Raw genomic sequence first — 27,031 nt, 5'->3', positions numbered from 1 at the left:
CCATTGGAATTTAAAAAAAAATCCCACAGGTCATTATAACAGCCGGCCATTTTCTATCTAGTGATAAGGGAGTCTCTGCAGCCGTTTAACATAACCTGAACGCACTGCCTGCTAACTAATGCGATCCTGCGCAGCACGGTGTGTTAATTACTGCATTACTGTAATCCCGCTAGTGAGAAAGCTTCCCGACTCATCTGGGTGTGTACTTTCACGTCTGTGGCAGCAGCAGCCAAGACGAGAACACAACACAGTGCTGCTCAGGACAAAGCTAACAAGTCCATGCTGCCCACGCCGTCCTACAGGCGGGGGATTAGTAGCAGGTCAGTGCAAGCGCTGGCTCGCACTCATGCATGTTTAGGGCACACTCCACGTACAACATACCCACTTAAGCTTTTTGGAAAGTCGCTTTCTCCTAAGCCGCTGGGTAAACTTAAAGCGCTTTTTAAAAGGCAGATGTGCCCCCTGAAAACCAACAAGAAAGGCGCAATCAAGGTTCTTTGCAAGAACGGTGCCCAGTTCTTTTACTCCCAGCAAGCTGCCAAGATCAGAAGGTGCAACCAGGACCAAGCCAGTCAGCACTGCAAACAGGAGAAGTCCCAGCAATGCAAGACACCTCCACTAATGACAGTGCCTTGGGCTTAAAAGTCTTACGACTGGACACCATGCCTGAAAGTCACTCTTTCACAATTCTGAAAAAAAAAAAAAAAAAAAATCACACGATTTTCCTAAGGACCTTCATTTCCTTCAATTCCTGAAAAGGAAAATATTTCTTCTGAAAAAAATGCTACACAAAAAACTTGCGCAAAAGCACTGCAGGCCTTTTGTCGCCAAGGACTACAAACACCTGCATCTGGTCAGCACAACAGGCTGGTAGCCAGAGTCAGCAGGATGTTGGGATGCATAGGGAGAGACATAACTCTTGAAGGGGGGGGGGACTTTATGGAGGGGGCACTCGAAGTTAGCAAGTAGTACATTTAAAACAAATCTGAGAAAATTCTCACACTCAGCATACAGTTAAGCTCTGGAATTCATTGCCAGAGGATGTGATTAAGGCAGTTAGTTTAAAAAAGGTTTAGACAAGTTCCTGAAGGAGGCCATAAACTACTACAAGTCATGCTGACTTGGGGAATAGCCATTGCTTATTATCGGCATTAATAGCATAGGATTTATTTAATGCTTGGGTACTTGTATCCTGGATTAGCCATTCAGTCTGACCCAGTGTGGCAACTTCTTAATTTTCTAATGATTCAAGTGGCGAAAGCCTTTTTCAATGGAAGGAAAATTCTAGAACAAGGGGTCATGATATGAGGCTCCAAAGGAGAGAAATCAGAAAATACTTTCCACAGAAAGTATGGTAGATGCATGGCACATGGAACATGTTCCAACAATAATGGACTTCAAGAAGCATGGGACATGCACAAAGCATCCTTAGCTGCTCAAAGGCAGAGACAGAGGGAGCACAATCTAGCAGCTCAGGCTTAAAGTGCCCACTCGAACAATTCAGCAAGAAGTGCTGGGGCTGCCAAAATGAATATGGCATGATAGAATTCCTGCTGGAAATGCAAGCAATTTCACAGCTGGGTCTGTCCGGCTACTAGTACAGCACTAGCTGGGAGTCCTAGCGCAAATGCACGTGCTCACGTAAGCTGGGTCTGTCCGGCAGGCTGTACGCTCTTCATGTCGACTGGGTCAATACAACAGGTCGGTGGTGGTGGGGTAGCACCTAGGAAGCTGGATGTTCGGGCAGCTGCCACACTGGCATTAGTAACTACCTAGATTAGTAAAACGCTTTGCGATTAGACATGAGAAGGGGGCTGGATCGTGCATGCTCATCTACTGAAGGGGTGGTATACAGAGGAGGAAGATGAAAAATAATTGTTTGCGATACGGAGTGATATCTTACAAGCGATCACCCTTTCTGGCAGCTGGGATATATTCTTAGCACTGGATCAGGACTAACTGGGCGGACTGGGATGGTCTGATTCTTTTTTTTCCTGGTGTCATTTGCTTTGTTACTATATTTAAGGTTCAGGCAGAAAGTTCCATAACATTTTTTTTTTTTTGCTGTCGTAGGTTTTTCTGTGCAACTGTTTTCACTTGTAGAAGTTACAGGAAATTAAAACCTTGGCAAAAGATGTGCTGTTCCCCATACGGTGCCAGCCCACTACGGGCAGACCTTCATACTCTCTCTTACCTGATCTTCAACACAAGCTGCTTACATTCCTTTACAGGAAGACTTGTCATTTAGGGGACAGAGCACATGAGAAAGCTGCCCAGAGCTGGAATGTAAAAACCTCTTTCCACACCACATCATCTCCTGTTCACTTTGTAAATACGTGATTTCTACATTGGAAATAAGAGGCTGAAGGCACATGGCGTCAGTTAAGACAATGGGAACACATTGGCAATCAAGGTCCATCAGTGCTCAGCATTAACTTCTGCGTTGATGCGATAATTAAATATCTACATTAAGACACCACCACCTCTCCCCAAATATCTACTTGGCTTGGGGCATCTTTCCTAATCATCTTGATGGGAATGTCTTTAATAGTTTCAAAGAATTATGGGTAAGTTCAAATCTGCTTGAAAGGAGCCACATTCATGCAAGGCAACAATTTCCCTGGAGTTTCATCCAGACCATGCCAGGTCCAACATCGCACGCACATCGCGGTAACTCTACCTTCTGAGGGGCGTCTTGCTCCGGCACCAGCCACTCCAGCTCGGAGGCGGCCGGTAGCTGCATCCCCTCAAACTGCTTCAGGAGGCCCATGGCTACGGCCTCCGCGGAGTTAGAATGCAGGAAGGAGTGAGCGCTGCACAGAAGCAAAGAGAAGGCATCATTAGGCTAGCATCGGCAGGCAGACTTCCACAAGGTCACAGGCGAAAAGCTGGGGCTCCACCCCCCACATTATGCATGGATCTCCTTTTAGCTAAATACATTCTGAGAAGCTTGTCCCTTCCTCACGATACATACATGGATTCTGACCCCCAACTGCATTACACAAAAAATGGATTTCGGAAACCCCCCCCAACACACACTAAATATACATGGATTCTAATCAATCTATTTAACATTTCTAGAGCGCTATTTGACGTATGTAGTGCTGTCCAAACACATAAGAGACAGACCTGCTCGATAGAACTTACAACCTAATCAAGACAAGCATACAGGTCAAGAGATTTGGGCAATTCCACATAAGACAATGGTTAAAATGAGTTAATGAGGCTGAAAGTGGACAATTAGGCTTAAGATTAAAAAGCAGCCTCAAAAAGATGGCTTTTCAGACAGGATTGAAATAAGGCGAGAAAGGGAGCATGGTGCACCAGCTCAGGAAGACTATTCCAAGCACACGGTGCAGGAATTGGTGGTAGAGGAGAAGGGCACAGGTAGGAGTCACTTACCCGATGAGCAGAGTGCACGAGGAGGGGTGTAGAGAGAGGTAAGAGAGGAGAGGTAGTGAGGTGCTGCAGAGTGAAGGCATTTGTAGGTGAGAAAGAGGAGCTTGAGTTGTATGCAGGAGCGGATAGGGAGCCCATGCAGTGACTTGAGATGAGGGGATGTACGGATTTAGCGATTTTGGTGAAATAAGTCACCGCTGAATTTCAGACAGATTGCAGTGGAGAGAAATGGCTTGCAGTGAGACCTGTGAGGAGCTGGTTGCAATAGTCTAAGCGGGAGGAGATGAGAGAGAGTGGATATGGGTTCTGGTAGTGTGTGTTCAGAAAGGACAGATTTTGGCTAGGTTATGCTTTGCCTACAAGGACGGCTTTTTGGACCCGCGGATACCCAGACCCTCCCCCCCCCTTCCATTCTCCGTACATTGATGAAACCGTGGCGCTGGACCTGCTGCTCAGCATTCCGCTTCGCTTGATGTCTGCATCTAGAAAGTCAAAAAGAAAAGATGGGGAGGAGAAAATGTATTTCTTTAAATAAAACGGTTCACTTTCATCTTCAAAATGCAGACGTCCCAAGAACGGATTACAAACTAACAGAGCAATGTGCCCTGAACACACAGCCCTGCTATCGCCTCCCTACCCAAAGAGCGAAAGATGGCCAATCCCACTGCAGGTTCCTCAAATTGTGGAACGTCACCCTTTTGCTCCACAGCACTCTAGAGACAAGCCACACAACAAAAATCCTATAATGCAGCTTTTCATTACTTCTTACACCAGAGAAGACAGGTTTTTAGCTGCAGAACAGCTCCGTACTTTGCACTGGTTATGTCACATGTAGTGTGTGGCCTACAGTACTGCTGACTTCTCTGCGGCAGAGAGAGATTCCCTCTTATTTACTCAAAAAAAAAAAATAATAATAATGACCATTTCTAAAACACTTTCTTTCTTGAAAGCTGAACTGATCTAATGCATTCAAAGGGAACACAGACCTCACAGCCAAAACTGCAATTATCCACCACATCAGAGTCACAAAGCTGCAACAGACGTCACACGGACTCCAGCAGGAGGTGCGTGCATCGAAAAACCCTTGTGCTCATAATGATCTGGCCCTCAGCAGAGTCCAAAACTATCACCTACCTGAAACCTTCAGTCCTGGAAATGCAAATGAGAGAACATACGGTTTATTGCACACAGTGAAACAAGGGGAAAGAAGCTGGTAGCATCTTACAGAACAAAACTACTTGGGTCACTCGACATTTTGCCTGTGTGTAATTCCAAGACAGAGAGAGTAAGTTCAGTAGGCTCAGTATGCAGCTGGTCTAGCGGTGACACAATTAATCCAAAAATGTTCCAAAGACCTCCCAGACACTTGTGATGAAGAAAACCACAAAAGGTTTCTTGGAGACAAAACTTCCTCTCAAAGACTATGGAGGTGCCACCCGGTGAGCAGTCCTGACCCAGAGGCCTATAGCAACGGGAGCTGGACCGGTTTTCCTTTTCAGCAAGCTGATTGCTAGTCACTCATGGTGGGGGCGGGGGGGGGGCGGTAAAAAAACCAGGAACATGGCAGACAGCCTTCTGCCCAGATTAGCTCTCCCATAAATTTTCCAAATTTAGCATTAAGTACAAGGCAGCAGAAATGACCACATCCGGAGCCAAGCACTGGGCCTCGTCCACATTAGAAAACCAGAATTGATCATCTGACTAAATAATTACCTTTATCAAACACTGATATTCTATAACCTGTATAATAATTCTCATCAGTGCTAACTGGAAATGTTTTAAGACTGAAACAGGAACAAGCTCACGAATAATCGGTTTCTCTAGCCAGTCCGAGAGTACTGCCTCCTCGCACGCAACTCTCTCACGTATATTCATTGTGGATGTCTTGAAAATCAGGCTGGTTAGGGGATGCTGCAGAATTTAATTAATCAACTGAGAGAGTTAGGAGATCCTACCTAGGATATTTTTAAAAGTTACATGATAAATGTGCATAAAACTGTTAGGGTAATACTTTAAAAAAAACGTACACTTACTGCTGTAATAAGGGCCCCTGACAGGAATTACAGCCTCGTTTGATATATATAGTTTTGCCAAAAAGTGATGAAGTTTTACAGATTCATCTGAACCACTTAATTTACTATTTGGGACATTAAGTTGTTGTTGTTTTTTTATTCTGTAACCATTTAATTCACACTCGCTCTGTAACCCCAATTAATTATTTTTAAGCCTTCCACTATCAAAATGTTGAGTGACCCTGTGGTTTCAAGTGCAGATGAACAGAGGCCCAAATCCAAAGTAATGCAAAGCCTTTCTGGAAGAGCAGCACTCCTGCTCGATGTGACACGGTCCCCATTGTCCTAACTGGAAACCCCCGCTGTAATTACCCACCCCAGGAGTTATGGACTACAGGTACTAAACTCGGCCTGCCAGCACGTGTTCACTGTGTACCTTCCAGAGCTTCCCTGCTTTGAAAAAAAAAAAAAAAGCCACAAATTGTATAAACTATTGTCATTTCCAGTGAGACACCCCCGCCCCCCCCCAATTTAACTCCAAGCATCTGTTGACCTTGCACTTGAAGTCAAGTTTTCTAGAGAAAACTTACTTGTCAACAAAATGGTACAGCAAGAAGTTTCATCTCTTCTTGGACAGAACCCACAGAAACCACTACCCGACTGATTCTAGAAAATACCCATGCCAGCCACAGTCACTGCTTCTGGAAAGTAACATCTCAGTCCGGAGCTAGGCAATGCCAGTCCTCAGATGCCACAAGACCCTTGGGGTTTCAGCCTATGCATCGCAGGAATATCTTGGAAACCCGCATGACTAGCAGCACTCAAAAGGGTCAAGTGGCCCATCCGTAACCTAGGCCGTGCCAAGAAATGGGATCCCTGCCACCACGACCCCTGGGCCTGCCAACACTTTTCCAGCCTTGCTTTAGATGCAAGTACCGTGCAACCAGACACTATGACCAGGGAGAACAGAGGTGACCAAGCCAGGACTCTGGCGCTCTTTGGTGGTTTTATATAGCAGGAATATTAAAGCAAGGGTTTGCCATCAGTACAGAATTCAAGAGTGAAGCAAACCATCTCCACTACACATGAAAGGACGGTCATGGGTAGCAAAAAAAAAAAGCAAGGATTTGCACAGGCAGGAAGTGGGAAAAATGACCTGCCATATCCAAAACTGTTTTTACAGAAAGGCTCTGCAGGAACCCAGGCACAGAAAAGCCGCGGCAGACAGGCAAGTGTGAGCATGCATGCACGACAGGGAGCAAAGAAAACACAGTGCAAAACCAGCCTGGAAAGCGGGGTTCTGGGGCTGAATGCTCCCAGCAACACAAGGGATAAACCAGAAGCCAAATTTTTGTTTACACTTTTTTTTTTTAAACCAGTCTTCTAATCCCAAATGCACTCTCCCTGTGATGCCTGGATACACCCCAGTAAAGCCCTCACACATAACACACACACACACACACACAAAGTGCACACTTGTGAAACACCCCCTGCTACACATACTGGTGTGTACTACCTGAAAATAAGGAAGCCATTGACACTGACAGTCCATTCTTAGATATTTGAACCAGGTTAGATCCATCACAACCATCTGTGTGACACAGTGACAAAACGTTTCAGCTCCGGTGCCAGATTATCAGCATCTCAAGGTTAAAGCAAACACAGACTTGCAGCTGAACTGGTTCCTTAATTTTATGCACAGAACAGAACAGGCTTGTTTGTGTGTGTGTCCGTACAGAGATTTTGGGGCATTACCAATGTGAGCAATTCCACACACACACGGAAGATTCTAGTCAAGAAACTGGCCAACATTTGCATGCAGTTTTAGGAAAAAGGCACTGTGCTCAGCTTCTCTTGTTCTGGGTTAAGATTAACTAAGTAATTTACTGAAGATAATGCATTCGCAGTTAACAGCCACAGGAGTATTTCAGTCACAAATCGAAACATTTCCATCCATCACTGAATGATGCTGAACATCTAGCTAAACCCAGAGAGCACCTACCGCTTCATTGCACACACAGGCATGCAGAGGTGGATGCAGGTGTACCTGCAGAGAGGAGTTAGATGCACCAGACCTGCGCAGACTGCCTCCCTTAGGAAGGAATTCGTCCTTACAGAGAAAATGCAGCTTGCAGGGCCCACTGCATTTCTCTGAACCAGCAAAAAGCATTACTGGCTGAATCACGGGTGACTTAAAAGTGGCTAATCTCAAGGACCTATGCCGTCTTTCCACTAAAGTGTGGAACCACTGGTTTGGCCTCATCTGCCACATGAAATAACATGCTCACCAAAAGCTCCATGTACCAGCAGGGCTGAATGCATAATTAAGCTCTGGAGGTCATGGTGAAAGCAGTTAGTGTAACTGCGTTTATATTCCTGGAGGAAAAGTCCACAAACCATTATTAAAGTAGACTTAGGGAAAATCCACTGGTGGTCCCTGAGCTAAGCAGCTTGGGATCCTGCCAGGTACTTGTAACCTGGTTTGGCCACTGTTGGAAACAGGATGCTGGGCTTGTTGGACCTTTGGTCTGACCCTAGAGTGGCAAACTTCATGTTATCCAAGAAGCAAAACACTCATGGGCAATTTCTCCAACTATCTGCCATGGGACAAAGTTCACGGGGGGACGTTTAAACCACAGACTTTGCCCCAGTTTTCAAAGGGAATCCACACCTGGACTTTTGGTTTGAAACCTGATACCCGCGGACACTTGCCTAGGGACATTTTTCAGGGAAAGCATGCAGAGATTTAATCCACGTACACTACTTTCCTCCCCTGGCTAAAAGCCTGCACATTCTGCACTACCACAGGGACATTTACTCACACTGAGACAGCTGATTTATGCAGGCAAACTGACTTCACAAGTTCTCCTCTTCAAAGGGACACTAGTGGGAGACAGGGTTTCCTTTGATTTAGTGACCGTGCGGTTATTTGATTATTTTCCATCTGCCTCAGGTAATATTTACGTAAGCTGCAGGTGGATGTTATTGTTATTTATAGCCGTCTCCGCTATTTTGTTTTATATTTTGTGTAATATTGGATGGAAATTTCTATTCTTTCAATAAAAATAAGGGATACTACTGCTGCATGACAGGCATCATTTTACCTCATTTTGAGGGTTTTCTACCAATTATTACACAAAATCCTTCATAAGTAGGCATCTTTCCCTTAAAACACTGGAATTGCGTTACGCTAACTTCCAGAAGAACAGTTCCAAAATCAGGCACAAGTAGTACCACGAGGTCACGTGCCTGATCAGGAGACAGATCTCAAATCATAGCAAGGAAAGGGTTGAAGCCACATCATACTAGAAGTGGCCGAAGATCTTCTAGCTGCATGGCTGGAGTGGACTCACCTCTGATCTCAAATTCATCCACCTCATCAGCTGACCCTGAATCAGAGAGCCGCATGGAATCACGAGAGCTGAACTGAGACCCACTGTCCGTGGCTGTGAAGCCTGGAAAGAAAAAAAAACACATATAGGTCAAGGAAGCAACGAAGCAAACCTCAGCTTATAAAGACAAAATGATAGCACAAGATGGCTTCCCCACTCCACCCCGGCACTCTGATCTCAGGAGTGACCCAGGAACCAGAACGGGTCATGCAACAGAAGGGATTCACCCAATAATTCTTGGAGGTGAGTGGACATGGAGTCTTCATTCTGGTCTCCTGCCTCACTCTCCCACTGACAGTTTGTAAAGACAGCGCCGTTCAGCACAAAACCCACAAAAGCCCATTATATCATCTGAAATCTCCCTTTCCAATGACTCCCTTAAGAGGAAGTTAAGGAAAAGGGTGCTTTCAATGTATTCTAAATAGAAAGACCGAGCAAGCATTGGACTATAAACAGTTTATATTCCTACAGCATTCTTTTTTTTTTTTTTTTTTAATACTTCAAACACACATGCAGCCACCTCAGCAGTGGAGTCAGCTCATACACGAAAAACTCTGAAGAGGTATGAGAAGTCTGTCACATCGAGTCAGAGAGCTCAAGTGCCACAGGACACTCTGATGAACCCAGCCCTGGACATGGCAATGGTCCTAGTACAGAAAGAAAATTGGTTCTTGCCTGCTAGTTTTTGTTCCTGGCATGCCACAGATAAGTCCAGACTCCTGGGTTTTGCCTCCCTGCCAGCAGATGGAGAGAGAGAAGAAAAGCTTTACTGACACTGCTACTTAACCTGAGTGCCACTTGCAGTCCCTCAGTATGAACTGTACCCAAGCCAAGATGAGAATAACCATAGCTGAGACCCTCAACCCCTCTCAATGAGTAGAAGGGACTATGGAAAACTTGTTCCAACAAGAAGAAGATCATGTAACCAAACAAACTGCCATGACGAGCGGGTTATAATGAACGAGCAGGGTTCCGGAATGATCTGCAGTATTCCAGGAATGAAAATTAACAGGTAAGAACCAATTCTCCTTTCCTATTCATATCCCAGATCAGTCCAGCCTCCTGGGATGTACCCAAGCTCCCCTATACTGGGCGGGAATGTGATAGCCCCGCTCGCAATACACTTTCTCCAAACCCCTCAGAGTCACCAAGCTGTTTAATGTACTTTTGCTATTTAGTTCCATGTAAACCATGTAAACTAATATGATGTTTCGATAATAAATAAAATAAATCTCAAACATCCAACCGGTAATGGCTAGAGAAAGTGCGTAACAACTTCCAAGCAGCCATCCGACCTATTTATCGTGAAGAAATCAACAGATACTCTGTCCATGAGGTTACCTATGCCCAAGACAAGTGAGCCCTTTGAACCTCTTGACGTCAGACGGCCTTTACAAATATACACAGAGCTGATTGCATCCTTCAGCCATCTCACAATAGCAGCCTTGGATGCCCTGCACACCTTTCTTGGCCCATTCCAAAGCGCAAAAATATGATCAGATCTCCGGAAACAATTATTCAGCTGGAGATACCTTAACCACGCTTGCCGTGCATGCCTTTGCGGGCAATACAGACAAATCCAAGTGCAGAAAGGCGGGAAGTTCCATCGTTTGACTAAGATGAAAGGCTGAAACAGCCTTCGGCAGAAATGAGGGCAATGCTCGCAAGGACACCCCATTCTCCATAAAACTGAAGAAAGGAATCTCTACAAGACAATGCCTGAAGCTCTGACGTTCTTCTGGCCGAACAAATCGCCACAAAAAAAACAAAAACATTTTCAGGGTTAAATCCTATATTGTCGTCCTCCACAATGACTCGAATGGAACCTCACACAACACCCTCATCGCCAAATTAAGATTCCACGATGGGCACACCTTCCGCAAGTGTTTTGCCCCTCGAAGAAAACAAAATCACAGTCAGATGCAAGTCTAGGGACACTCCCTGCATCTTACCACAAAGACCGCCTAAAGCCACCTCCTGTACCTGAAAGAAACTTTAGGCTAGACTCCTCACTAGATCTTTTTGTAAAAAAAAGGTCACGGTATGGGAAAATTGAAGCCAGAGTAGGCTGCATGCCCTGACCAATATACCAAGCTTCAAAAATCCTCCCTCTCCATCCGGCCTGCAGTTAGGTGACAGTGACATCTTCGGAGTAACCTTCCTATCTCAAGCTGCTCTTCTCAAAAGCCAAACCACGAGACAGAAGCTATCCTGCAAATATGGGACACTGGGGCAACCATCTTGGACACTGACCAAACTTTAACGACTATCCACTGCCAAGTTTACTAGGTCTGCTGACCATGGCAGCCAAGGCCATTCCAGAGCCATGAGAATCACTTCGCCCGGATGTCTTTGTAGCACTTTGCCAAGCAACAGCCATGGGGGAAAGACAAAGAAGAATCCCTGGTGGCTATGGTAGCACCAGAACATCGATTCCTTCTGCTCCGTGCTCTCGCCTACAACTTTAAAAGCCCGCTGCCTTGATGTTTTGTCTCAAGTGCGTGTGAAGCATTCCCCACCTGGCCCGAATGAGAAGCATTGCTTTTTCAGACTGCTCCCATTCTCCAGGATCCAACTTCTGCCTGCTGAGAAAATCCACTTGCATGTTGTCCACCCCAGCTATGTGAGATGCAATGAATTTTACTTATATTTTATTCCTTTTCTTTTATTGTATTTTATGTATGAATGTAGGAAATGAAACTGGATTAGAAATTTTATGCAAACCAAATGACTGTATATAAAAAAAAAAAGTGTAAATAAATAAATAAACAGGGGTCATCTTTATCTGCAACTTTTCAATATTCAATCTGTTTGATGTAATTTTCTGTTCCTTGTTCTGTGTAAACCGAAGTGGTATGCACAAGTGCATGAACTCCGGTATATAAAAGCCTTTAAATAAATAAATAAATATTTATATGCTGCCCCTATGTAAACTATCTGGACTCAGGATTATTATATATATGCGAATGATGTACAATTATTAATCCTGATTAATGACTCCATAGAAAAGACCTTGAAATTGGTAGAGGTACACATTTCAGCCATTCAACAACTTTTGACTCACATGAAACTAGTTCTGAACTATCAAAAAACTGAAATTTTACTACTAAATAGAAGAATATCTTTAAATATGCCTTTTGTTTTTAATTCTGGTCTTACACAAAAATCTGAAGACCTGGCTTTTTAAACAAGCGTACGAGAGTAATGCTTAAGTTAAGGCATTATGTTACTTGTGTCAGTGGAATAAATGGTCTTCCAGAATCATAAAATACAGGTACTTTTGGTGCTCCTGCCTGATTGGGATATGTAGGTATGCCTTTGTGAGGTCCAGTGACTCAAGGAACTCTCTCTTGTGAATTGCCTCTATGATCTAAAGCAGTGTCACCATACAAAAATGTGGTACCTTGAGGGCCGCATTGACCATCTTTAAATCCAAAATGGATCTGAATGTCTCTTCCTTTTTCAGGACCATGGAATACTAACCTTTCCCCTGTTCTTCTCAGGGAACAGACACCATCGCTCTTAGCTGTTGCGAGCAGACCACCAGTTCGAAAACTGCTACCTGTCTGACACAAGTAGCACAAGGGGAAACAATGTAGGTTTTCCACACCGGGCATGTAAATTCTAACACATAGCCATTTTATTCCCAAGGTCCACTGGTATGTTGTGATTCCAGTCCACTCCTCATAAAAGTGGGCCAACAGACCCTGACAGCCAGAAGAGAAGAATGGACCAGCCTCATTTCATTGTGAAGACTTAGCTCCCCTGGTTCCTTGACCAGAGATATCTTGAGTTGGCTTCCCCCCCCCCCCCCCCCATCTCAAAAGGACTGGGTCCTGCTCAAGCTTTGCCTCTGTACGGCCGAAGGGTCTTTGTTCTGCCAATATCATCTATAATCTCTAAAAACGCAAACGGGTGAGAAAGGATTTCTTTCCCCCCTTCGGCTTGTCCTCCAGCAATATGTCCCTTGGACTCTCCCAGATGCTTCACCAGCTGCACTAAATCCTTCCCAAACATGCCTTTGAGCAGGAGGGACCCTAGTTTAACTTTGGTCAAACATCTGCAGACCAGTTTATTAACCAGAGCAGCTCCCTGGCCAAACTGCTGACTTCATAACTCTAGAGGATGTCCTAATCGAGTCATATAAGGCATCTTCCAAATAGGCCATCATTGTCTCCAAGTGCTCCGCCTGCTTCATGGAAGACTGTCTCCGTCTACAAATTCTGAACACAGCACAAACAAGTTCTCTGCATAAAACTGCTGCATACTGCAGCCCTGACACCCAAAGCAGAAACCTCAAAAATCCTTGATGTGAACTTCCAACTTCCAGTCCTGCACATCTTTCAGTGCAGTGGACCCTGTCACCAGTATGGTGGTTTTCTTGGTCACCGTCGAGACGGACGCATCTACGTTCGGAAACCTCAAAAGCTCCAGTTATCTTCTCCAGTAATGGGTACAACTTCGCAACAGTCTCAGGGGTGTCCCACACTCCCTGATGACCAGTTGCTTTACTGACTTGTGGAAGGGAAAAGCCTTAACCAGGCGCTAAAGCCAATCATGACATGGGACACCACTTCCTGGGCCAGCTCCACCTGAGGAAGTTTGATGCCTAGCTATTTAAGCATATGTGCGATCAAGGGGCACAATTCTTCCCTGCAAAACCTCCAGACCACCTTAGGTTCATCACCTTCAGTCACCAGCAACTCCTCTAGATCCCAATTCAAAAAGTCTCGAGTGGACTTCGCCCCCAGAGATCCATCTGGCAGAACTTGAGTCCTTAGACTCTTCCATGGGGCTGCCTCACTGCCCAGCCAAGCCAAACACCCTCCAGATGTTGGGTGATGTCTTTCTGCAGGATTTGAGTCATCTTGCAGCTGACCCTGAGTACGAGGGTGTTTCTTCCCTGCTCCCTAACCAGATAGTAATAATTATAATAAAAGAAGGCTCTCTTCCTGTGTTAGAGGAGATGCTACTTATTACAGATAGAGGGCATATTGCATCTCACAAGAACACTTGTCTTTGCCTCTTCTTTTAAAAAGCCAAATAAACTAAATTTGAAAACCTCTTGTGGATTTGAAATGTTCTTGTTGCCCTAGCTGTGAGTCCAGAGAAATTATACAATAGGCTCTGTGGAAAAGTAACACAAAATCCAAGGAAATGTCCTGAGAATCCTCCGAATCCTCCTGCATTAAGGCCTCATCTTCCGAGGCTTCTAGCCTCTCTGCAGAACTCTGCACAGTAGAAAATAAGGGAGGGAGGGGAAACCCTTCATCCCCGGAAGCCTCCGGAGCCGCTATGACTACACTCAAGATGGCTGCCATTCCTGCACTCACGGGAAAGCTATCTGTGGCAGCTTACGACAAGCTCATAGGCCTTTTATGCACTGAAAGGAGTCTGTACTCTTATGCACCGAAACAGAGCAAGCACTGGCTTAGCTGCCTTCTCCCCCAGAGACCCAGAGCGCACAAATTTGAAAGGCTGAGACGAGCGCACGTATCCCCGCACAAGCAGCAGGCCTTCCTGCGATCCTTGGATGGTACCATGTGCATCCCTCACAAGCACTGCCTTATTTGCCGCAGTAGTCTCAGTGCCAGGACCCCAGCTACTGCCAGCTCTCAACTGTGTCTGGTGTGATCACCAATAACTCGCAGAGCCAGCCGAAGCTGAGAAACCCTCTCCAAGCTGCCACGTAAAACAATCAGGTCATTTCTTTTTTTTTTTTTGTAATAAAGACAAAAGTACTTTCTTGAATGCAGCAGAGTGGCTGCTAGTTCCAGAGTGCTCTCCTGGGGAATCGAGGGAACTGAACCACAAGCTAACTGAAACCTCCTCAAGTGTCCATGGACAAGCCAGCACCAAGGGTCATCACCCCTTGCTCACCCACCTCAACTAGGTAGGATGGCCACCACCAGAGACCAACCCTCTAGGAGGAAGCTCCTGAAAGAAATCCATCTTAGTTTTGGTTTTTTTTTTATACTCCAGACTGCAGGTTTAAACCTCTACCATCTGCTGGAGACAGAGAAATACTGAAGGACTGCAGGTGGCACTCTAGGTTAAGTAACAGTGTCAGTAAAGCATTACTTCTGTCTCCATCTGCAGGCAGAGAGGCAAAATCCAGAAGTCTGGACAGATTTGGGGTATGAAAAGGAACTTACAGATAAGTTTTACAGGGCCTGGGCAAATGTGTGCAGAATATGAAGAGTATGTATATCCCAGGTCCCTTTGAAAAATGAGTGAATGTTTTTTCAAGTTCAGCACTATTTCAGGTAGACAGGTGGCCAAGAATGGAGTAGAGATGTAGGTCAGTAAGTGGAATAAGCACTGCACCCTGTTAATAACAAAGCCACTGTTAATAACAAAGTGACAGGCAATAAAAAATGGCCTGGAATCATACGATTCCCAGGGAAAAAAGAAAGCAATCAAAGGTTTTGTGGAATTTGAGTAAAATATACCTTTTTCTGGGTTCTTAAAGGTCTGTTGGATTGGCTATATGTAGGAGCACAATGGATTTATATGAAAAAATATTTTTAGATATTTTGTAGAGCTAAGCAAGCATGTTTGTTCTGAGTTGCTGTAACTCAAGTAGTGAATGTACTGTTAGATTTGTTTGGACATCTTGTAGTCAAAATATGGAGCAGGCTACGTGCTGACTTGAAGAATGGATTGTGCAATGTTGCATCATACTTTGCAACTGACACCTAGCATGATATAATTGATAACACCTAGTATGTATGAAAAATGAGTGTTTCAGTATTCAGACTTGGTTACAATGGGATAATAAATGATTGGCAGCAGACCCTAAATTAGGTCTGTGATTGGACAAATTATGTGTCAATAAGAATAATGATGTGATGTAAGAATGCTTGTCATCAGGGAATAAAGCATTAATTGGTTACATGCCCGGTTAATATAAGATATTAGAGATGAGACCCGGAAGCTAAAGGGAGATCGGGAGTAGAGCAACTGTGCCATAGTCATGTAGAATTTTAATCTCTAATAAATATAATGAAAGATGAAGTGTTGCACATCAGTTCTTTCTCCTCTAAGAAAATGGGAAACTAAAGGTTGCTTGATGGAGATGTACAACAACCAGGCCCTCCTACAGCTGTGATTAGGCTGGAAGTTTTCCTTTTTTTTTTTTTGTTTGGATCGTAAATTTTTATTTTTTTTTACGACAGTTTCCAAAAGCGTAAGGCCGCAGACTCCAGTGAGATCTTACTGTCAGATTCCAGATCTCCATAGATGGGGAGGTTGCGCTTAGGCTGGATTTCCTTCCGTCGCATGCGAATTTTCTGCTTCAGCTCTTGGATTTCTTTGTCACTGTCATCATCCTCGTCCTCCTCCCGCAGCTGTTGACTTATGTTACACTTCATCAACTCAATGGCTGCAATCAGCGACTCTGATATGCTAAAATGTGCATTCTCCTGCAGACAACACAAAATGGGTCACTCAAAGGGGAAAGATACAAATATAAACTCAGCACAAGGAGGATTCGGGTTAGGTGGGAAAAAACCAAACACATCTGTATCAATTTTCTGGCATGCCATTCCTATTCCCAAAACTAGTGGCAAACTTAAAAACTGGGAAGCCGCAAGGTCAGCATATCTAATCCAAGATGAAAACACCAATTATTAAACCTGCCTGAGACACACAGAACATGACAGCAGGTAAGGACTGGAATGACTCATCTAGTCAGACTTTAGTTGTTCTACTAATTCAATAGCACTACAAAGCATACACTGTGCTGTACAGATATCTGGTTTTCCCCTTTCTTTTTCACAACTAGGGATCCTCTGATCTTATTCCAGGCTTTTACAATTCTGCACTGGGAGGCTATTCCTTGCATCCACCACACTTCCTGTGAGGAAATATTTTTCAGTGATACTCCTGAGCCTCATGACGACCTCTCATTCTATAACTTTCTTTCCACAAAACAACATTTGCTTCTTGTACAATATTCATGCTTGTGCTTAGGGTATCTACGACAGCAGTAATCATTCCCAGTTAAATAAGGCCCAGGCAGAATGTGTTGCTGCTTCAAAATTATTTCAAGAGTGTCATCATATAGTTATTATCCATCACTGTAAAATGCTGTATGTTTAATTTTCTCACTTCATAAGATGCTGGGGCACTCACCTGAAGCAACATTAGAGTAGGGTACAACGTGATTGCTTTGCATGGTAAGACAATGTAGCACCTCGATTCAAAACTGGAGAATGGCACCTGTCACCACAACCAGCCATCATATTCCCCACTGGTGATGGAGAGAGCGAGCCAACAACAGACCCAAGAAATGTCACACTCCCTCTGTGCACACAGCTGATTTATACTATATAAAAGATGAAACCCAATCCTGTAACCTCCCGATGTACCTTTTCCAAGTCTGCACAGCTTCCAAAATCCTGCTCAGATAAGTAACTTATTAAGGACTGTCCCTCCGAGGGTCTACGGAACATCCCATCCCCTGAAGTCAGATACTGAATGCCTTCTGCAAAAGAAGAGTCAATATGGCATATCACTCAGGAAATACAGACTTGTTTTTACCTTCACATGGGGAAGATGTCTGACAGACTGTTAAAGTGGACTCCTGAAATCTCCAGCTGGATGTGCAGGAGAAATGGTTAGGTTTCCAGTTTAGTTTTACGCTGTGTTCTCACGTGACCTCTTCTCAGTTAAAATCTTTGTGTATAAAGCGAGTGAAGGAGCAGCCTAGTGGTTAGAGCAGTGGGCTATAACCCAGGGAAACCAGCCCCTGTCATTCTTTGTGACTTTGGGCAAGCCACTTTACCCTCCGTTGCCTTAAGTACAAAATTAGATTGTAAATCCTGTGGGGATAGGAAAATACCTATAGTACCTGAATGTAATCCGCTTTGATGTGCACTTTGAATATTAAAAAAAAAAAAAATCTAAATCTGAACTACACTCTACATTATGGGGGTCATCCATGTAAAGCAGCGTTTTACAGAATTGCCAACCTGATATGCAGGAAAATTTGCATGAACATGTCAATGCCTGGGGACACAGTGGGAGAGGGGTTTGTAAAATTTGATCCTTTGTGCATAAATCAGGATACGTTTGGTTGTAACTTGGCTGGGGTAGATTTGATGGAATAATTTTCAAGGCAGAATTATGCATGCACATACGCTTTGCAAATTGGTGCAACTTGTGCGCTCAAGTTATGCAAGACATTTGAAATTATTCTCTAAAATGTTCAAATGGAGCCTTCCGGTAGAACCAAGGGGAAATTACTACTTACCCGATAATTTTGTTTTACTTGATGTAGACAGATGAACTCCGGACCAGGACTTCTGCATCTCTGCCAGCAGATGGAGACAGAGAAGCTGATATCACAGTATATATACTCCCGCAGCAACATCAACCCGCCAGTATTCTGTTCAAAAGCAACTGAACAGACTAGTAAAAACTTGATTAAAAATCATTACTGTAATCAACCAACAGGAAACACTGGACTCAGGTAATGAATGTATGTACCCCAATCTAGGGACTGGATGAACACTTACCAGTAAACCCCTGGAACACCTAGCCCCACAGGAAGACCATTAAACCAACCATGCAGCAGCCAAGGACAGAAAGCCAAGTCCATCTGTCTACACTAAGGAAAATGAAATTATCAGGTAAGTAGTAATTTCTCCATTTTCTAGCTTGTAGACAGATGGACTCAGGACCAGAGGGATGTACCCAACCTACTCCTGAATAGGGTAGGAGGCTGCCCGTGGTCCAGTCAACACCGCACATGCAAAGGCTGCGTCCCCCTGGGCCTGCACATTCAGATGATAATACCTGGAAAAAGTGTGTAAGAAGGACCACGTACCAGTTCGGCAAATGTTGACAGGATACAATCTAATCTCCGCCCATGACACTACCTGAGCCCTAACCTGAGTAAGCAACAGCTTTTCAGCCTCCACACATGTGGCCGTGACTACCTCCTTAATCCAATGGTTTGCCCTGCTTCCTTCCACCATGACGGAAAAACAGGGGATCTGTTTTTCAGAAAGGTTTAGAAACCTCCAGATACCGCACATGTCTCTTGATATCCAAAGGACGCAGCAGGTGATCCTCTTCCGCATCTTTTCCCTTATCCAATGATGGTAAGGACATAGACTGATTCAAGTGAAAATCCAAGACCACTTTAGACAGCTGTATCGCTCCCGGAGTCACCCGAAGAAGCTGCTCCCGGCAAGACAAGGCCTGCAACTCGGAAATTTGGCACGCAGAATATATTGCTACCTGAAACATTGTTTCAAAGTCATTAGCCACAAGGAAAGGCTATGCAGCAGTCAAAACATAGGACAGGCTAAGAAATCCAACACCAGGTTAAGACTCCACAAGGGAACCAGTAATCATTCCCTTCAAGAAACGAGCCACATCAGGATGAGACGATAAGAACATGTCATACTGGGTCAGACCAAGGGTCCATCAAGCCCAGCATCCTGTTTCCAACAGTGGCCAATCCAGGCCATAAGAACCTGGCAAGTACCCAAACACTAAGTCTATCCCATGCTACTGTTGCTAGTAATAGCAGTGGCTATTTTCTAAGTCAACTTAATGGACTTCTCCTCCAACAACTTATCCAATCCTTTTTTAAACAAGGCTACACTAACTGCACTAACCACATCCTCTGGCATCAAATTCCAGAGTTTAATTGTGCGTTGAGTAAAAAAGAACTTTCTCCGATTAGTTTAAAAGTGCCACATGCTAACTTCATGGAGTGCCCTCTAGTCTATTATCCAAAAAAGTAAATAACTGATTCACATTAACCCATTCTAGACCTCTCATGATTTTAAAACACTTCTATCATATCCCCCCTCAGCTGTCTCTTCTCCAAGCTGAACAGCCCTAACCTCTTTAGTCTTTCCTCATAGGGGAGTTGTTCCATTCCCCTTATCATTTTGGTTGCCCTTCTCTGTACCTTCTCCATCGCAATTATATCTTTTTTGAGATGCGGCGACCAGAATTGTACACAGTATTCAAGGTGAAGGTCACCATGGAGCGATACAGAGGCATTATGACATTTTCCGTTTTATTCACCATTCCCTTTCTAATAATTCCCAACATTCTGTTTGCTTTTTTGACTGTCACAGCACACTGAGCCGACGATTTCAATGTGTTATCCACTATGACACCTAGATCTCTTTCTTGGGTGGTAGCACCTAATATGGAACTTAACATTGTGTAACTATAGCATGGGTTATTTTTCCCTATATGTATCACCTTGCTCTTATCCACATTAAATTTCATCTGCCAATTGGATGCCCAATTTTCCAGTCTCAGAAGGTCTTCCTGCAATTTATCACAATCTGCTTGTAATTTAACTACTCTGAACAATTTTGTATCATCTGCAAATTTGATTACCTCACTCGTATTGCTTTCCAGATCATTTATAAATATATTGAAAAGTATGGGTCCCAATACAGATCCCTGAGGCACTCCACTGCCCACTCCCTTCCACTGAGAAAATTGTCCATTTAATCCTACTCTGTTTCCTGTCTTTTAGCCAGTTTGTAATCCATGAAAGGACATCACCACCTATCCCATGACTTAACTTTTCCTAGAAGCCTCTCATGAGGAACTTTGTCAAACGCCTTCTGAAAATCCAAGTACACTACATCTACCAGTTCACGTTTATCTACGTGTTTATTAACGTCTTCAAAAAACTGAAGCAGATTTGTGAGGCAAGACTTGCCTTGGGTAAAGCCATGCTGACTTTGTTCCATTAAATCATGTCTTTTTATATGTTCTGTGATTTTGATATTTAGAACACTTTCCACTATTTTTCCTGGCACTGAAGTCAGGCTAGTTTCACGGATCGCCCCTGGAGCCCTTTTTAAATATTGGGGTTACATTAGCCACCCTCCACTCTTCAGGTACAATAGATGATTTTAATGATAGGTTACAAATTTTTACTAGTAGGTTTGAAATTTCATTTTTTAGTTCTTTCAGAACCCTGGAGTGTATACCATCCGGTCCAGGTGATTTACCACTCTTCAATTTGTCAATCAGGCCTACCACATCTTCTAGGTACACCATGATTGATTCAGTCCATCTGAATCATTACCCATGTAAGCCTTCTCTGATACGTGTATCTCCCCAACATCCTCTTCAGTAAACACTGAAGCAAAAACATCATTTAATCTTTCCGCAATGGCTTTATCTTCTCTAATTGCCCCTTTAACCCCTCGATCATCTAACGGTCCAACTGCTTTCTGCTTCGGAAGAATTTGTAAAAGTTTTTACTGTGAGTTTTCACTATTGGCCTGGCCTTTGAAAAAGGCAAGATCCACAACCTGTACCTTCAAAGAATTAACGGCCAACCCTTTATTTAACCCATCCTGCAAAAATTCCAAAATGAGTAGGATCTTCACTGAATGAGGAAGAACACCTCAAACCTCACACGAAGCCTTAAACACTCACCAAACCTGCATATAGGTTAAGGAAGTGGAAAACTTCAGAGCACGTAGCAAGGTGGCAATCACCGCAGAAGAATAACCACGCTTCAACAAGCGAGCCCTTTCAAGGGCCATACCCGTAAGACAAAATAGAGTCTGATCTTTATAAAGGACAGGCCCCTGCTGCAACAGATTCTTGTGCGGTGGAAGACAAAGGGTAGTCTCTACCATGAGTCTTCGCAGATCCACATACTATGGTATTTTGGGCCAATCCAGTGCCACCAGGAGCACCATCCCCCTGTGGCCTTCGATCCTACAAACTATTCTGCCCAACAGGGGCCACAGGGGAAAGGCATACAGCAGCTTGTCTTCCAGCCAGATTTGTACGAGAGCATAGATGCCAAAGAACTTCGAATCTCTCCATCAACTGAAGAAGCGAGGAACCTTCGCCTTGTGAGAAATCGCCAAGAGCGATCCACTACCAGCTGAAAATGCCTTTTCTGACAACACCCATTCTCCCGGATCCAGACTCTCCCAGCTGAGAAAGTCTGCTCTTATGCTGTCTTTTGCTGCAATGTGAGAGGCCAAGATCACCGGGAGATGCCCTTATCCCCATTCCATAAGTTGGTCTATTTCCAGCGATACTTGCTGGTTCTTAGTTCCTCCCTGTCAATTGATGTAAGCCAATGTCATCATACTGTCTGACATTCAGACCGCTTAACCCTGCAGTCTGCTGCTAAACTGCAAGCATGCCCTAGCTTCTAGGTGATTGATGTTCCAGAAAGTCTCTTCTGTGTTCCAACACCCTTAGTTCCTGACAGTGTACTCCCCAAGCCTGACAGACTCGCATCTGTCATGAGTATCAACCAGTCTGATGATGTCAGGTAACCTCTTGCAGCCACCACTGCAGGTGACAGCAGATTTCGATTGGCAAATGGAGCCAAACAGAACAGTCCTGACACTGTGGGTTCCAACGAGACAGCAGGGAGCGCTGAAGGACGCATTCGCGTTCTTGCCTGCGGCACCACTTCCAGGGTTGCCGCTATCAAACAGAGTACTTGAAGATAGGACTACATTGTCGGGCATATAGTGTTCACCAAAAGATGCACCTGCGACATCAACTTCTGAATCAGAGCTTCTGGCAGGAAAACTTTGCCTTGCCTCGTGTCGAACTGAACACCCAGATTCGCCAATGACTGAGAAGGCTAAAGACTGCTCTTGGCTAGGTTCACTACCCAACCAAGCTCCTGCAACAAGATCACCTTGTGCGTCACCAGGCGATATGGGTGTAACTAGGATCCCATCCTCTCTCAACTCTGCTGCCACCACCATAACCTTGGAAAAAGGTCTGGGAGCGGTGACTAGACCAAAAGGCATCGCCCAAAACTGATAATGGTGCCCCAGCACTGCAAAATGCAGAAAACTGTGGTGCTCCAACTGGATGGGAATATGGAGGTAAGCCTCAGACAGATCCAGAGAGGTCAGATATTCCCCGACTGCACAGTCAATATCACCAAGCACAAGGTTTCCATGCAAAAATGAGTCACCTGCAAATGACTCAACTCCTTTGAGATCTAGGATGGGAAGAAAGGAGCCCTCCTTCTTGGGCACAATAAAATAAATGGAATATCACCTCATGCTTTCCTAAGACATAGGCCCTGGAACCACAGCCCTCAGTCTGAGAAGCCTTGAAGGGTAGATACCACCGCCTGCTTCTTCTGCAGGGAGTGGCAAGGAGACATGTCCCAAGGAACACTACAAAATTCCAACACATATCCTTCTTGTATCACCTCCAGGACCCACTGATCAGATGTGATTTCAACCCACCTCTGATAAAAGAGAGACGTCCCCTTATCTCTTGTCTCCGGGGTGGGTCGGCAAACCTTCATGGTGAGGCTCGGGAGGATCTGCCACCTGAGCCCGCGGCTCTCACTGGGACGAAAGGACTGAGATTTGCCAAAAGGTTGAGTTCTCTGAAAGGCTGACTCTCTGTAGGGATGAAACAGCTTGGAACCCGTAAGACAACCCCTCATACCAAAGGAGCGCCGCAACTGCTTCTTATCCTCCAGCAACTGAGGAACCATGGATTCGTTCCACTTACTGGCCAGTTTCTCCAACTCGCTCACAAACAAGAGGAAACCTTTAAATGGCAACTTTGTAAGATTAGCTTTGGAGGTTGCGATGACCAATTACGCAGCCATAACTGACGTCTGGCCGCTATTAATCGAAGCCACTCACCTAGCTGAGATACAGACCAAATCGCAACCCGCATCTGCTAAAATGGTGGCAGCGTGTTCCATAACTGCTCTGGAGTTCATCCCAGAATCATCAACCTCCTGAGAGAGAAGCAGACAAGAGCGAGCCACAAGGGCACAACAAGAAGCTATCTGCAATGTCACTGCTTTAAATTCTTGTTTGAGAATGGCCTCAATTCTCCTATCCTGCACATCCTTCAAGGCTCCTCCCTCCACGGGAATGGTCATCCATTTAGAGACAGCACAGAGCAGCGCATCCACTTTCGGAAAATGCAAACGTTCTCATCACTGGATCCAGGGTGTACAGGCCTTCCAATGTCCAACCCCCTTTGAAATTTGCCTCCGGAGAATCCCATTCAAGATCAATCAATTCTTGAATGTCTTCCATAACAGGGAAAAGACCCGAGGCTTTACACAATGAAACCAAAATCAGATTCTTCTCTGGCTCAGACATGAAATCTGCCCCAGGTATTCCCAGCATCTTCAAGGTCTGCGAAATCAGGGCCAGCAGTTCTTCTCTACGGAAGAACTGCAACATGGTCCCATACAGTTCCAGTCCCAGAGGAATTTCCCCATCTTCCATGGAGTGAGGATCTGCCTCATCTTCAATGCCATCAGGGTTCCTGTCGGGAATACCCATTCCAAGGTTGGCATACTTCCAGACAAATCCTTAGCCAGATCACCACCAGGCTGGGAAGGACCAGGCTTAGCAAAATCAGAGAAAGACAATTCACCCCGAGCCTCTAAGCAACGCTGACACATGTTAGAGGGCACACTCAAGGCTGAGATGCCCGAATATGACAGGCAACACAGCGAGAAAGGCGCTTAGGTTTCTTGTTCACCGGCACCATTAGTTCATCAGTCGACTGAGAACGTGTGTCCAGCCAGCTTGCACTGAATAATTTCAAGCGCCCAAATTTTATGTGCACAAAAATTAGGCACCCCAAGAGTAAGTGCTGCAAAAAACAAACGCATAAACAATGTGCCAAAATCTGGGCACAGCACCGATATGCTTAAAAAAATGTGCACACAGGAACTGTGCCCAAAACTGAGTGCACAATTCGTACACACAGACGGACACATTGCGCACACTGACGTTCCTGTAGAAAGCAGTCGAACACGCACAGAAGCGTGTGAAAATGCAGCCACAGCCTACAAGGCAGCCCACAGGAAGCAGCCTATCAGCTGGACCTAGCCCACTTGGGCTGCTCAACCCGCCAGGCTGCCCAGTCCCATGGGAACGCGAACGAACTTCAGAACGGCGCGCCAAGCATGGAGACCGGAGGAAGCCCTATAAAACCCCTCTCTACACTGTCTGACCATGGAAACCATCTCAGGAACTCTCAACTGGAGGAGGGACCATCTGGTATCACCACAGGAGAGCAGGGCTGCTTTTTTTTTTTTTTTTAATTCTTCTAAAATCTGAAGCAATCCCCAGTAGGGAAATCATGTCCTTTTGCTGAGACGGAGAATACAGGCGGGCTGATGTCACTGCAGGAGTATAAGTACTGTGAGGTCAGCTTGCTATGTCTCCATCTGCTGGCAGAGGTGCATAACCCACTGGTCCCGAGTCCATCTGTCTACACACTAGGAAACCCTTCTTTGCATTAAATTATCATGGCATGCCTCCTAGGAATTACCAGAACAAACATATCTTCCATTTCCTACTCCATGCATTAACGCCCCAGGCATGTCCAAAGCAAACCAATTCACCTGCTGGCACAAGAACTACCAGGACATCCCCCTCCCCGCCCATCATTTATGTATAAATTTTATATTTGGGATGATAAAAGATTCACAGGTAAGTTGACCTCGCTTACATCAGCCAAACTCTGGATCTGGGCAAGACTAATCTACAATTGGAGGCCCTTGGCTACTTGCGAACACCACAGCCTTCTACGTGCCCACCCGGCATGTCTGCAAGCTCAGCCTGCTTCCGATGAAACGATCTCCTTACGTCTAAGTCTGGCAACGCTACAGTTCAGCTGACGGATCCATCCAGGAGGCGTAGGGCACGGGCCAGGTTGGTGCACGGTTTAATGTTCTCAGATGAGCTGCCTCTGGTCCCCCCTCCCTTTCCACTAAGGCTAACTGAAGGGCTCAGACTGGACCCAATGCTGGGTTCTGCTGCTCCCGAAGCGACCCAGTAGGCAGCGATGGAATGAAGAGGTGCGCTTACGTAACTCAGTACGCAGCAACTGTATGTAAAAAGAATGCATTTTTTTTTATACCCGTAGTGGCTCCTGGAGAGCAGTCTTGAGAAAGGGGTAAAGCAGCCAAAATGCCTTGCCTTCCCTGAGCCGAGAGATTCTGTGTAAGAGATTTTATCTGCCGAGCGGAAGGTAAGTCGCTGGGAAATCAGTGCAGGAGCTTAGGCTGGAGTGGGACCCAACTCACCTCGCTCCATACGCAGGGAACTCTGAGGGCAGACTCCACTGCTCCGAGACGCAGAGGCGGCCTGCTCCTTCAGCTTGGAAGCATCGCTGCAGGACTCTTTTAAAACAAACACAGGACAAGAGAGAGACACACACACCAGGTCATTCTGAAGCTCTCAAAAGTGCAGGCCATTTTTAAAAGGAGGCACAAAGATTTCAGAAACAATGAAAATAGAAAAGGTAAAAAAAAAAAAAAAAAAGTGATCTCTCGAAAGGAGCACGCGGCATATACCGGAAGTGGTCCTTTGGTGCTTAACATAAAGGGGCTGAAATACATTAATTCAAACAGATAAAGGGTGCGAGCTGATCGGTGAAGAACACAAATGAAAGCATGCAGCAGTCAGTACAGCGATGGGGGAGGAAGAAGGCGTAGAAAACACTGGTGTCCACGCAAAATCCATTCTGCGTCATGCTACAAAAAGGATCTCGTTCTGTTCTCCCCCCGATGCACCTCAGTCTTGAAATAGCAAGCGAGGACCTTTGATAACAGCACTCCTCTCCCTATTCTGTCTGGAAGCAGATGAGCGCAGCCACTGGACATTCCCAAGCTACTTCTGCCTCTACATCAACCCAAGGGAGAAAGCTGCACAGACAGGACCGGGCACTACCGCTGGCCCAGCCCTCCGAGATCACAGCCACCCCTCTGCCTGCCTCGCCCATGGCACAAGGAGCCTTACCTTTCACAATAAGCCCCTTCCAACTCCTAGCAGCTGGACAGAGGGGGCAATGAGGCTTGAGAGTGGACAGAGCCACAGCTCCGACCATCGAGTTACTGCTTATGGGAGGAAATTGCACAGGGATTTCTGCGAGAAGACAGGTGGGAAAAATCAGCTTTTGAAAACTGCTATGCTCTCTATACTGGGGAAGTATTTGCCCTGCCCCCGGTGAGTCTGGGAAATTCTAGCACTCCGTGTACCTCGTGTAGCGTGCGGGTGCAAAGCACGTGGCATAAAAAGGGCCCCTGCGACCCCAGCCTGCCAGGGGATTTCCACACAGAAAGCAGCCCGTGTCCTCCCCGTGTCTGAAATCTAGGGCGTTTCCATCTTATCCCAGGCGCTCCCCTAAGGAGATGCATAGCGCTTTCTCCCAATACTGGGAATGGAGGCAGAAAGCACAAAAGGCAGCCCCCAT

The 27,031-nt window shown here is 45.3% G+C and overlaps 1 protein-coding gene across 3 annotated transcripts in view; it reads right to left on the bottom strand.

The window, feature by feature from the left end:
* Positions 1-27,031, bottom strand: part of RUBCN (rubicon autophagy regulator) — a 122,094-nt gene that overhangs the window by 27,181 nt on the left and 67,882 nt on the right. For 2 of the 3 annotated variants that reach the window (XM_029615098.1, XM_029615099.1), the window contains exons 8-15: positions 25,863-25,958; positions 17,176-17,291; positions 16,023-16,227; positions 8,765-8,866; positions 6,928-7,002; positions 4,534-4,548; positions 3,821-3,881; positions 2,681-2,813 (exon numbers count right to left, since the gene is read on the bottom strand). In XM_029615098.1, coding sequence (XP_029470958.1) covers positions 2,681-2,813; positions 3,821-3,881; positions 4,534-4,548; positions 6,928-7,002; positions 8,765-8,866; positions 16,023-16,227; positions 17,176-17,291; positions 25,863-25,958 — 803 coding nt within the window. The remainder of the gene's footprint in view (positions 1-2,680; positions 2,814-3,820; positions 3,882-4,533; positions 4,549-6,927; positions 7,003-8,764; positions 8,867-16,022; positions 16,228-17,175; positions 17,292-25,862; positions 25,959-27,031) is intronic. The other variant, XM_029615100.1, reaches the window with a different exon arrangement.

The sequence above is a fragment of the Rhinatrema bivittatum genome, chromosome 9 (genome assembly GCF_901001135.1).
Source record: "Rhinatrema bivittatum chromosome 9, aRhiBiv1.1, whole genome shotgun sequence".
In the NCBI taxonomy this organism is placed as follows: Eukaryota; Metazoa; Chordata; class Amphibia; order Gymnophiona; family Rhinatrematidae; genus Rhinatrema; species Rhinatrema bivittatum.
The sequence above is the reverse complement of the archived record's forward strand: the minus strand, read 5'-3'. Positions and strand labels throughout refer to the sequence as shown.